A 13,297-nucleotide genomic window follows, 5' to 3' on the forward strand; every position below is an offset into this window, starting at 1 on the left:
GAGTAATTGAAAATTTAATGTTTACTTTTTTAAATTTCCATTCCAAGAAAATAATTCTAACAAGTCTTCAAATATCATTAGAGAAGCAGGATTTCTTTTTTCAAACAACCTTCAACCTACTGATTATGACAACAACAAGCGTGATCAATTAAAGTGCATTCCTTAGCTATAAGGTAGCCAGATGTGTTAGCAATTCTTACCTTGCACTTAGTGTTTCCCAGGAGCACATCATCTGTTGCTAGGTTATCAGTAGTCCAAGGGTTCAGGTCATTTGTAGCTCTGTCTAATGCCAAACTGTAGCTAGGCACAGATTCTGGCTGAACATCAGAGGCATGAAGCATGTTCTGGGATTGGTTGAGCGGTATAGTAGATACACCTTGCATCTGTGGATCAACCGACCTAGATAACCTTGTAGAAGACTGTTCCATTTCTAAAGGGTTTGAAAAGCCCACAATGTTCCGTGAAGCCGAATGCTGAAAAACAAATATGTTAATCAGCTTTTAAAACGGTAAAATGCTACCGTTATTCCTAGAGAGCATGAGATGCTGCATCTCATAATGCCTAATGAAGCAGCCATGTCATAAGGGCTTTGAAAGTATCTATGTCATTTACCAAAAGGTTTTATAATTTCCATGATTAAAGCCAAAATCTGGAAAAGTAGATTCCTGAAGCTCTTCCCCGCAAGCTACCAGACTCTCTCTCTTTTATCACTATAATGGGTCCTGATTTCTTACTCCTTATAATGAATGAGAAATCTAAGCACATGAAATATTGGACCAAATCCATCCCTGATGTAACTGGTGATTTCAATGAAATTATACTAAAGACGATGTAAGAAATGGACCTAATATAAGTGAGTGCAACTTTAATACCTCAGGGATACAGAGCACATTACACCAAAGGATGAGTTTGGCCAATTGAGCTTAAAGTACCTGCCCTTTATAACATCAAACTGTAAATGGGAAAAATACACGTTACAAATATCAGAGACTGTTGAAGAAAGGATGCACCAGTCTAGTTATCAAAGAAAGGGGGGAAAAAACTACCCATCCAAGCAAGGTCTCTGCAAGAATAATTTTAATGAAATGTATCTGCTAGTGTTTCATGCTTTCTTGGGGCATTTCACTGTCAAACACAGAAATAAGGATATGCAAACCAAAGCAAATCCAATCATCTGTGTGACTTCTTTAAGCTGTTTTACAGCACTGTATGTGTGACATGATTGAAATCCTGACTCTTCTATAGTCCCTATCAAATGAATGTAAGTAGTCTTAAGAAGTAAGCAGATCTGCATTCTTTGAAGATGCTTCCACATTTAGTTTCTCACAGTTCAGTGATATTCATTATGCCGGAGAATTCACTGAATAAATCCTTTTAATTTAACTGCAATATCATAAGTTTTACTTGTTATACAGAATGACAAAGATACAGCCATTTGCTTTTTGTATTTATTAACTATTATTAGTCCATTCTGATAACTTGTTCCAAGTCAACAGGGCAATAATGAAGTAGCATTAAAAGACAGTTGTCCAGATTCTGCTCTCTGTAATATTTGTCCAGATTCTGCTCTCTGTAATATTTGTGTAAATTCTAGTCTGGCACAGTACTGGGAATCAACAGCTGAGCAAGCACTCTGGTCACTTAAACACCAATCCTTCAGGTGGACCTGCTGGGGCCTAATCAGTCGCTTAGAATGGGCTGGGGGGAGGACTAATGAGCAAATTGGTCCACTAACACAGGAGGTATAAGGCGGCACAGGAAGGCCATGCAGGGGAGAAAGACACAGGCTGGCAGAGGTAGAAGGGATCTCTACCAGAGATCCTTCAGCAGAGATGGTGTATGGATCGGTAAGGTGGTGAGAAAGTAAGGCAAATGTAAACAAACTGCTGGGATATTTAACAACTGGAGGTCTCCAAGCCTGTGTATGCTAAGCAAAAGACAGGAGTGGGGTGGGGATGGGGCCCTGTCACATCTGGCTAACTCCAATAAAGTCAGAAGAGGTATTTGAAAGTCTTACAATGCAGCCCAGGTACATGCTGAGACCAGAATCCAGCCCTATGACTTATTTTCACCTGCGCATGCAGTTTAATTTTCTTTTAACCACCCTGGAACTGATCCTACCATGGGAGTTTTGCCTGAATAGGACTGCAGGATCAAGCTCCTATTAAACAAGATAAGATGACTGCATTTAAGATAGAAGGGACCTTATCTTCCCCAGCATTAGGGTAAGTTTATGTCACTCTGTCAGCACAAAAGTCCACTACAGCTTAACCAGCCACAGCAAGATTTCCCTGAAGGGGAAAACAGGTGAGATAGTGTCACTAGATCAGCCTCTGTGCAACCATCCCTCCTTGTGGCTAGTGCAGAGAATGTGGCTTGGGAAAAGGGAAAGTGGCTGGGTTTTCCCTGCATCTCAGCTATCTGGGCTGTTGTAACACCCTCCACTTAAACCAGCCCTCAGGACCATATCAAAGCTACTCCAGGATTGAGGGAAAGCAATCGTGGCTGAAATCAATTTTTTTTCATACCCCCCCTAAGCAAGCTAGTAGTGGAGTTGGGAGTAGAACCCAGATGTCCTCACTTTTTGTCTCCTGCTGTAACCAATATATACATCTTTCCTCGTGAACATTACAACATTGTCATCATCTGTTACACACTAAGGCCTCACTCTGCAAAGACCCATGCATGCTGTGAGTGAAATGGTTGCCCCACTGAAGTCAATGGGAGTTTTGCCATTAACTTCAATGATGCCAGGATTTCATATAACCGCATTTGCTCCAATCCCTCAGACAGAAACAAACACCTACAAGATCTCTATCAAGCATTCTTACAACTACAATACCCACCTGCTGAAGTGAAAAAACAGATTGACAGAGCCGGAAGAGTACCCAGAAGTCGCTACTTCTACAGGACAAGCCCAACAAAGAAAATAACAGAACGCCACTAGCTGTCACCTTCAACCCCCAACTAAAACCTCTCCAGTGCATCATCAAAGATCTACAACCTAGCCTGAAAAATGATCCCTCACTCTCACAGAACTTGGGAGACAGACCAGTCCTTGCTTACAGACAGCCCCCCAACCTGAAGCAAATACTCTCCAGCAACCACACAAAAAAACCACTAACCCAGGAACCTATCCTTGCAACAAAGCCCGATGCCAACTCTGTCCACATATTTATTCAAGAGACATCATCATAGGACCTAATCACATTAGCCATGCCATCAGGGGCTCAATCACCTGCACATCTACCAATGTGATATATGCCATCATGTGCCAGCAATGCCCCTCTGCCGTGTACATTAGCCAAACCGGACAGTCTCTACGCAAAAGAATAAATGGACACAAATCTGACATCAGGAATCATAACATTCAAAAACCATTTGGCGTAACATAGATACCATTAACTTGAGTTTGAACAGAGACTGGGAGTGGCTGGGCCATTACACATATTGAATCTATTTCCCCATGTTAAGTATCCTCACACCTTCTTGTGAACTGTTTAAATGGGCCATCTTGATTATCACTACAAAAGTTTTTTTCTCCTGCTGATAAGAGCTCATCTTAATTAATTAGCCTCTTACAGTTTGTATGGCAACTTCCACCTTCTCTGTACGTATATATCTTCTTACTATATGTTCCATTCTATGAATCCGGTGAAGTGGGCTATAGCTCATGAAAGCTTATGCGCTAATAAATTTGTTAGTCTCTAAGGTGCCACAAGTACTCCTGTTCTTTTTGCAGATACAGACTAACACGGCTGCTACTCTGAATCCTGTGAGTTGTCATGCTGAAGACAATTGGACTACTCACAGTGCATATAGTTAGAAATATGCATAGGTCTTTGCAAGATGAAGGTCTAAAATATTTACAATGAACATTTCTAGAGAGCTGAAATTCAACAGTTATATACTCTGCCAGCTACAGCAGGTTTTGTGAGGACATTTTTTACATTGTATAAGCCAGTATAAAACATTACTCTTGCTAAAAAGGAAAACGAATAATGAGGCCATCAAACTGCCATCTGTCTCTCCCTGGTGGCAGAAGTTAATTTTTGTGGTTATTTTAATGATGAGGAAACATTATGATCTTTCAGTACAAAATATTAAAACTCACAGTAAAGAACAGACACATTCCATTTTGATCCATGGAGTTGCTGTCAAGTGTGAAGCGAACAATGCACTGGGAACAAGGCTCATTAATATCCTATTAATTCACTCCCTAAAATAATCATTTCTTTTGCCATTAGCAAAAAATCTCTCATTTCCCTTGGCAGCTCAGCTAGGGTTTGAAAATGTGATGGCTTCAAAGAACAGACCTTTGTTTTATGAAAGCACTATTGCTTTTACATTGCACCCTTTGAATAACACCAAGCATTAACTATCCTCCTGGGTAGATGGTGGTTTCAGGTGTAGGAAAATCTTTAGAGTTTAACATTTTAATTCACAGCTTGGCAGACACAAATAAATCTGTGTCATTACAAATGGAATTCGGGTTATCTAATAATGAAATTTGGTCTGATGACCTTTGTGACATAATGGCTGTATCCAAATTTCAATTATCCAAATATGCTTTCTGCCAAAAATTTCATACCTATGGTAGTTTAAGGTAAGAATAAATAATATGCAAAATAACCATGAAGAAAAGGAAAATAATACATTATTTAAATATTTCTTTGATCACAGTAGCATTCTAAGAAGGTCCTACACAAACATGCAGCACTAACACAGAAGAATTCTGAGATGAAAATACTTACCTTGAAAGACTGGGATTAGGATTTGTTAGGATAGTTTTGGCAAAGTCTCAAGGCTGTTGACATTAAGTGTGATTTATAAAGAAGGCTAAAACTTTGAACTGCCAATTCTCTTTGCTATAAGAGAAATAACAGAGCAAATGGTTGCAGAGTAATGAACGACTGCTATTAAGTGGAGCAATCCCCATGGCAGCTCATTATGCTAGTGAGGTTAAACAAATGTACTGCTCCAATCCAGTTGTTTAATTTGCCACTCACAGTAGCACTGATAAAACAGTCTATATACATGCTTCCTATTCGTATTTCACAATTATAGGGTATAATCCAAAGGATCTCCTTTACCTCCTATGAGAAAAAAATCCAAATTTTTCTATCCTAACAAACTGAACCTTGTTTAAAGTGGAGGAAGAAAGATTCCATAGAGCAGGTGTGGTCACGTTTTATTTAACCTATTTTCCAGGTCAAAGTGATGGGTTTTGTTAAATTACCATTCTATAAAGTATAGCTAATTGAATTAAGCATGAACATGTTTGTACTGTGAACAGCTCAATTGTTCATCCAACACACTGAAGTATCTTGGAAACTAGCAGGAAAATATTACAATTATTCATTCCTGGGTACTGACAGCATTCTCAGTGCTGTACTAAAATAAAGCAAGATACGCCCTTACCCTCCAAAACGTATTCTTCATAAACGCTCAAATACCATGGTAGGAAAAAGCACCATTAGACATGTTTGATATTCTATGCCTTGGGGGAGCACCCTGTAACCCCCCTATTCCTCATTTTCAGGTAACTGTGATATTGCATATAAAGCATGCCATGTGAGGTATCATGGGAAAGGTTATGATCTGCTGAAAGCCATTTTTCCATCTAAATATGTATATCATCAATGCATATGAAGTTATGAGAATGTGCTGTATGGTTGTCTCTAAAATATCCTGTGGATTTGGGAAGCACCCAGATACTAGCACCTCCAGAGACAATGCCAAGGAAAGTAACCAGTGCTCAAGCAGGTGTCAAACAACCCATCAACAGCCACTGTCCAGCAAGGGAGCCACAATTCAATGCATCACCTGCAAAAGGCCACACCAGGGGAATTGTTCAACCTTGCCTGGGGACTCAGCAATGCCCCCAGACATGCCTGGACTTGTGTTCTCCAAGCATATGGACTAGGGGTATAAAACACAACACAGGGGCCCCATGCTTGACCTTTCTCATACCCGCACCTACACTGCAAGCAACAAAGACACTCAGAAGACTGAAGACTCCAAAAGAGGGGACTGGCCCAGGTTTCAAGGGTGAAACCTGTATACTATGAATTGCAATATCCAGTGGGGTGAGAAAAACTGCTTAATCTAGATGTGGCTCAATCTAATAGGATTGAGAGTTTAGACCTGAGGGCCACATCAGGGTTGTGAAACTGTATGGAGGGCCGGGTAGGCAAGGCTGTGCCTCCCCAAACAGCCTGGCCCCCGCCCCCTATCTGCTCCCTCCCACTTTCCCCTGACTGACTGCCCCCCTCAGAACCCCTGACCCATCCAACCCCCCGTGCTCCTTGTTCCCTAACCGCCACCCACGGGACCCTACCCCCATCTAACCCCTCCTGCTCCCTGTCCCCTGACTGCCCCGATCCCTATCCACACCCCTGCCCTCTGACAGGCCCCCTGTGACTCCCGCGCCTATCCAACTCCCCCTGTTCCCCGTCCCCTGATCCCCCACAGAACTTCTGCCCCATCCAACCTCCCCCTGCTCCCTGTTCCCTCACTGCCCCCAGGAATCCCCTGCCCCCTCACAGCCCCAACCCCATCCACATCCCTGCCCCAACCGCCCCCCCGGGACCCCACCCTCTATCCAACCCCCCCTGCTCCCTGTCCCCGACTGCCTCCCAGGATCCCCTGCCCCATATCCACCCCCTTACCATGCTGCTCAGAGCAGCTGGAGCTCGCAGCCCCACCACCTGGAGGGGGAACAGCAGGGGAGGGACCAGGGGCTAGCCTCCCTGGCCAGGAGCTAAGGGGCCAGGCAGGGTGGTCCTGTGGGCTTGATGTGGCCCGCGGGCCATAGTTTGCCCACCTCTGGTTTAGACTGTGTTCTTATATATTTTATTTTATTTTGGTAACTAAGTCTGACTTTTTGCCTAGCACTTATAATCACTTAAAATATATCTTTTGTAAGTCAATAAACTTCTTTTACTGTTTATCTTTACCAGTGAGTTTGCCTAAAGTGTGTGGTAAATCTGCTCAGGTTTGCAAAGGCTGGTGTATATCCACTTTCCACTGATGAAGTGGTGAACCAATTAATAAATTTGCACTGCTCTTCCTGAGGTACAGTGCTGGGAGCTCGGGGGATTCGGCTGGTGCCTTTCTCTGTGTGACTCATGAGTGACTCTGGGAGCATTCATGCAATCTAGCTGGGTGTGGGGCTCCACAGGCAGTTGTATTGAGTGATAACAGCATCCGAAGGGGTTTGCTGCTTGTCACTAACAAAGCATTGTGAGAGAGAACCCAGGGTAGAGAGTTAAGGGGGCACAGTGGTCCCACATTCCCAGGCTATACCTCAGGGATCCCATCACAACATGCATATGAGCAGTAGACAGAATAGAGGTCACCAGTAAAGCTTAGGACAAACGTGATGTGTTGGAGAGTGCACAGCACTTCCACCTGTAGCAGATAAAATCCAGTTTTATCTCACTGAATCGTAATATTAACATGACAGAATTAGAGGCATTCATGTGCATTACATCTCAGAAGAGGTAAAGAAGTTCCATCTTGAACTACCAAGGTGCAGTCCTATCAGAACTTCCAAGACAAAGGTATAAGATACTATGTTTGGAAGTTGAAGCTAGACAAAGTCAGGCTGGAAATAAGGAGTAAATTTTTAACAATGAGGGTAGTTAACCACTAGAACAATTTACCAAGGATGGTGGTGAATTCTCCATTACTGGCAATTTTTAAATCAAGACTGGATGTTAATCAGCGATTATTTTGGAAAACTTCTCCGGCCTATGATATACAGGAAGTCAGAATGGGTGATTGCAGTGGTCCCTTCTGGCCTTAGAATCTATGAAAGACTACCTGATATGGGAGTAAAAGAAAATGTGAAGCATTTGGGAGCATCACTCTGATGAGAAGCATTTGATGGGATCTACCTAACTAATTTAGGTATTTCTATGGTGCCTGTGACAGATGTGGAGCTGCTCTGTAATAATGAATACTGTATGTTGAGTGGGTTATTGAGACGTTTACTGTGCGAATATATTGGTTTTGTTTAATAGGGTACTGTACTGCTGTAAGGAAAAATAAGCAGAAAGTGAAACAATGGCTCAAGATAAGCCAATCCTCAGGAAACACTTATGGGTTGGTAAGAGACAGCGTGTGACAGGAAAAGATTATGGAACACAAGAAGATCAAAAGGACTATAACAGTTTAAGAAGAGACTCTCAGGGCTAGGGGAGGCCAGGAGTCGTTTGGGATACAGAAGCCAGACTGACACAACCATGCGCTGAGAAGGTCTGAAGAGGGTAGGCCTGTCCAGGTCACCATGAGGAGGCAGTAAGCCTCAAGTAGGATATACATGCACATAGACTATTTGTTTTAAAATCCAAATTATGCTTTGTTCCTACTGTGAGAATAAAGAATACTTTGGTTTGAGGAAGGCTGTCTAGTTATTATACTCACCACTGGTTACACACTCACAAAGGGAAGAACTGTGAACATGACAGTGCCTATCACCATGGTATCTGAGCTTCTTATTAAAAGATGCACATGGTGCATCTGTACAATAACAATGGCACTTCTTCCTAATTCTGCATTTTATCTGCTTTAAAGTTAAACCTCTAACTGATCACAATCATGAAGGAAAATGAAACACATTCAAGCCAAGGAAATGTCATGTGCAGTTTATCATCCCCAAAATCACAGTTGCATCAAAAAATCTTACAGAATTTGCATCTGTTCTCAAATAGACTGCCCTCCCCAGCCCTGTTTGCAAATAAGTAACTCACCAATGTACCCTGCAAAAACAACAGGAGGACCAAATGATTCAGGTGGCTGGTAACCTTCACCTCTAGATCCCTAGTTAGAAGTAGCCCATGTTGGTAGTGACTGAAAGTTACCTCCATCAGACAGCTGTTAATGGCTAATGTATAATGAGTTTGCTGGCTCAGTCTAGTTCCCAACAGACAAAAGTCATTATTACAAAAATCACTAAATCAACCTGCATTTAATTCACTGCCTTGTTGGCCCTCTCAATAGAGAGGCCATGAATTGAACAGGTCTGGAGACAAAACTATCCTTTCACCCAAAAAGCTGGCTCCCTCCAGATCAGAAGTGGAGTATATTGACAGGGCAGTGTGGAGAACCTTCTGTCCGATTTGTGGCTAAAAAAAGGATTTCCATGCTCAGTGCTGTATTCCTAAAGGGAGCTGCACAAACCCAACATTTATATTACATGGAATAATGAAGATTTACACAAAACACACAACTGTCTGAACATGAATACATCCACTAGCTAGCTAGTCTGCAAAAATAAAGGCTAGTCAGAGGCAGACATGGAAAGGCAGCATAGCTGACAGAAATGTAAATACTCCCAGACATGTTTTAAAAAAACAGAAAGGCAAAGGAAGATGAGAGAGCAAGCAGACATTTGAAGTTACTGTATATATATATATATATATATATATATATATATATATATATATACACACACACACACACACAGGCACTAGACCACATTGAACAAGTACATAAAGTACAGAGGGGCCCAAACAGGAACACTCCTGAACTTTGGGAAAGTGATGGCTTAAATGCCAACATTCATGACATACCATGGCTAGCAACACCTGCTTTATGTAAAGAATATCCGGTGATGGGGCATGGTATAATGGCTTTACTAGCTCTTATTTGGAATGACCTGCATGACTTACTTGAGGTTTTGCCACCTGCAAATAATGTGGTTATCCCAAAATATTATTAGCATCAGTTTTGTATAGCTTCATGCCCAAACAGATATGATCCCATATATTGACACACAGGCTAGTTATTAGTCAATAGCCTCAGATGCACACCATAAATATGCTGTGAAATTAAAACACAGGTGTCTAATCACATGAGCAATCAAGCCTCGCAAAAAAACCAACACAAAACAAAAAAACAACTTTGGGCTACAAGTCGCTGCAGTGGAAATTTTTAATTCTCTGTTAACAGATCCTGCCTAACTTATCACTAATCAGTTTATTCTGAGTTAGTGTTACATCCTAGCTCCATTAGGAAAGCAGTGTGTGAAGAGGGGTGTACTGGTATAATGAACTTGAGCAGAATTGGGAAGCACCATTTAAATGTCTAACACCAATTATTACTTAAAAAGGAGAACAGTTTTTCTTTTATTAGAAGAATGTTCATATTTGCCTCCTGCCATTCTATCCATCTGTTATGTTTTAGGGCTCTACTCAGTTAAATAAAATATATATTAGCATTTTACAGTGGCCTCATAGAATCTGTATGTGGAAGATGAAGGGGTCCAACACTCCCTGTACCAAGACAGATGTTGTCAGGATGGAGATCTACATAGAAACGTACACTCAAATGCAGCCAAAAATAGACCCAAACCGGCAGGGTGTCCATCTCTCTTTTTTCTTACGTGGAAACCAATCTCCCATTCAAAGCAGAATTAGCACGTCAGGAAAACTGCCTTCCTTATTAGAAAGCTTCCACAAAAACAGTATCCTTGCCACACTCTTCCCTTTACATTCACTTCTAAATTAGCAATTGGCAGGGTCTTGAGTACGTCATGACATCACTCCCAAAATGGTCAATTATCATATATTAAAAACAGCAACAACAAAATTTTGTAGTACGGGGTGCTGCAATCTCGGCCACAGCTAACCAGTAGGCCAGTGACATTGATAGAGCTTAGCTTTCTTTACAAAAATATTTACACCAGTCAGGTCTGTTAGACACCGGTCATTCTTTCCTCTTTCTCTCTCCTCCTACAAGTACCCTTCTCTTTTCTTCCATTCTCATATTCAGAATCCTCCTTTCATTTCCTCTCTCTTCTTGCCTTTCCATCTGAGCTTCCTTCTGCTCTACACCTAGTTCTTTCCGTCACCTTCCCAAGCTCTTGACTCCTCCTCCTGCATCTCTGACTTCTTTCCATGACTACTGTACCTCTTCACAGATAATTGGGCACTTCAGGAAGCCTCATTTCCTCAGAGACAGGTTTCCTGTTCAGCTCTAGAGAAGATGACAGCTTCTCAATATACATTAAATAAGTCTCAGGAAGCAAGACGGTTGCAGAGTTACCATTTATGTTAAAAAATACCTGAGAGTCTCTGCCTATATGCTTTATTGGGTGATCAGGGGTCACTTTGGGTCAGGGATCCCAAATTATGGCTCTAGCATGTGCATAAAATGTTTAGGAGTAAAAGAGACTGCTATTTTTCTGCTTAAATATACACAAGAAAGAAAATTAAAGCAGATGTATTAAACAATTATGTCCCTTTAATCTATCCTTTTCCTACTTCCCCCTTTTCTTTCCTCAGGTCACTAAGGCCATGTTTACACTACAAAATGTTGTTTACCTAAGTTACATCAGCACATAGCCACCGCAGTTATTAAATCGTTTGTGTGTGGGCACACTTGGCTCCTTGTGTTGCCGGTTTGCGTCCTCCCTATGAGGGCTTGTATTGATATATATTGTCAGTGTGGGGCACTGTGGGATGGCTCCTGGAAGCCAGTCACAGTTGACTTAAGCAACGCAGTGTCTACACTGACATTGTGTTTACCTAATTCCATCGTCCATGACTCTACCCCGAGGAGGTGCTACTAAATCGGCGTAGAGGCACTTACGTCGGTCGGAGCCAAATTTAAGTGAAGACACTTCCATAGCTAGGTTGATGCAAGGCAGCTTATGTCAACCTAACTTTGTAGTATAGACCAGGCCTAAGACACTCTACAGCACAGTTTATAAATGACATTGGCAACAACCATCCAACCATTTCCAAGATTGATTGCCAAGCATGATTCTATCAGAATGCGGCTTAACTACCACCATAGCTGTAGCATGTCCATTGCTGTATTTATTTATATTTTTAACAGCGATATTAGACGCATCCAGGCTATTGATGCCCCCATAGACAGTTAACAGGTCATGATTGTAAGATGGCTTGTAACTAAGTTAGAGGTGGATGCAAACTATATTAGGTTGCAACCATCTTTTTTTATTTATAATTTTTAAATTTTTTCCAAAATGCAACAAATACACCAAAATACCAGATTCATCATAATACATAAAGTAAATAAAGAGGGTTAGGATAAAGGGAGGGAAGAAGAAGCAGCTGTAACCAGCTTTGAAAATTTCCTGGTTATTTGCAAGCCATTGTGCTGACAGAACATAAGCCAGACATTTAAATCCTTCAGCTTGGATGTGAACTCCAGTAGAAGTATCACATGACATTCAATACTATAAAAGTACATGTTCTCTTAAAAAGGATTTTGAAAAGCTTTGTGTACCTTCCTCACTGGATTCAAAGCGGGGTGTTGCAAGGTGCTCTCTGAGGAGGGACTGCTGACAGTGGTTTCTTCAGCTAATGGTTGTGACGGAGGTGGAATAACATTTCTATCAAGAGGAAGCCCTGGCTTTTCACTTTCTAGTTCAGCAGAATCCTCACAAACCTATGATGAAAGGATAAGATTTCAATATTTCCAGGAACTCAGATCCAGTAAATGGTAGGAAGATAACATCAGCACACTGTATGTGAAATATTAAAACAATGAAAATCCCTTATAACAACATTATTGTTTTAAAGACACTCAAAATAACCCAAAAGGAGAGAGAGAGAGAGAGAGAGAAACTGATCTCCCTCTTAGGCTTTTGTCTATACTTTTGTTGGCAAAACTTTTGTCAATCAGGAGTGTGGAAAAAAACCACCACAAGTTTCCCTGACAAAAGCACTGGCGTGAACCATCTCCTGAGACCGTCTCCTGCTGACATAGCTACTGCCGCTCATTGGGAGTGGTTTAATTATGCCAGTGGGAGAGCGCTCTCCTGCAGGCATAGAGAGGCTACACAGGAGACCGCACAGCAGCCCAGCTGCAGCAGTACAGGTCTGCTACTGTCAGGTCCATAGTGTAGACATAGCCATAGTATATCATGGGGAAAATCCTGTACAGAATCTACCTTGAATGGTCTAAAATCCAGGTATTCCCACACACTATCTGCCATGACAGCTAAAACCAATGTGAGCACTTTGGAAAATGGTCAAAGTTTACAGCACTTAGGCCTGGGCAGAGTTTACCAAGTGAAAGAATCATGACTATGGAATTCATTTCTTGGGAGATCTTCCGGAGCTCCCACCACGTTTTGAGTGCATTGCAAGAGCCATCTCTTTGTGCAGGCTTTGCCTAATGGGGTCTGGGAACCTCTCAGCCATATTGCCCGAGGTGGCCACCATGGCTACCACTAGGCTCAGTTCTAGACTTTAATTGTATGGTTCTGATTGAGGGCAGGAAGGGGAGAATATGGCTCATTTTATAGAATTCTAGTGTA

At 41.7% G+C, this 13,297-nt stretch overlaps 1 protein-coding gene across 5 annotated transcripts in view; it reads right to left on the reverse strand.

The window, feature by feature from the left end:
• Positions 1–13,297, reverse strand: part of TRIM66 (tripartite motif containing 66) — a 77,703-nt gene that overhangs the window by 18,870 nt on the left and 45,536 nt on the right. For all 5 annotated transcript variants that reach the window (XM_038406599.2, XM_038406598.2, XM_043515677.1 and 2 more), the window contains 2 exons: positions 12,262–12,423; positions 201–473 (listed from right to left, as the gene is read on the reverse strand). In XM_038406599.2, coding sequence (XP_038262527.1) covers positions 201–473; positions 12,262–12,423 — 435 coding nt within the window. The remainder of the gene's footprint in view (positions 1–200; positions 474–12,261; positions 12,424–13,297) is intronic.

This window comes from Dermochelys coriacea, chromosome 6 (genome assembly GCF_009764565.3).
Source record: "Dermochelys coriacea isolate rDerCor1 chromosome 6, rDerCor1.pri.v4, whole genome shotgun sequence".
In the NCBI taxonomy this organism is placed as follows: domain Eukaryota; kingdom Metazoa; phylum Chordata; order Testudines; family Dermochelyidae; genus Dermochelys; species Dermochelys coriacea.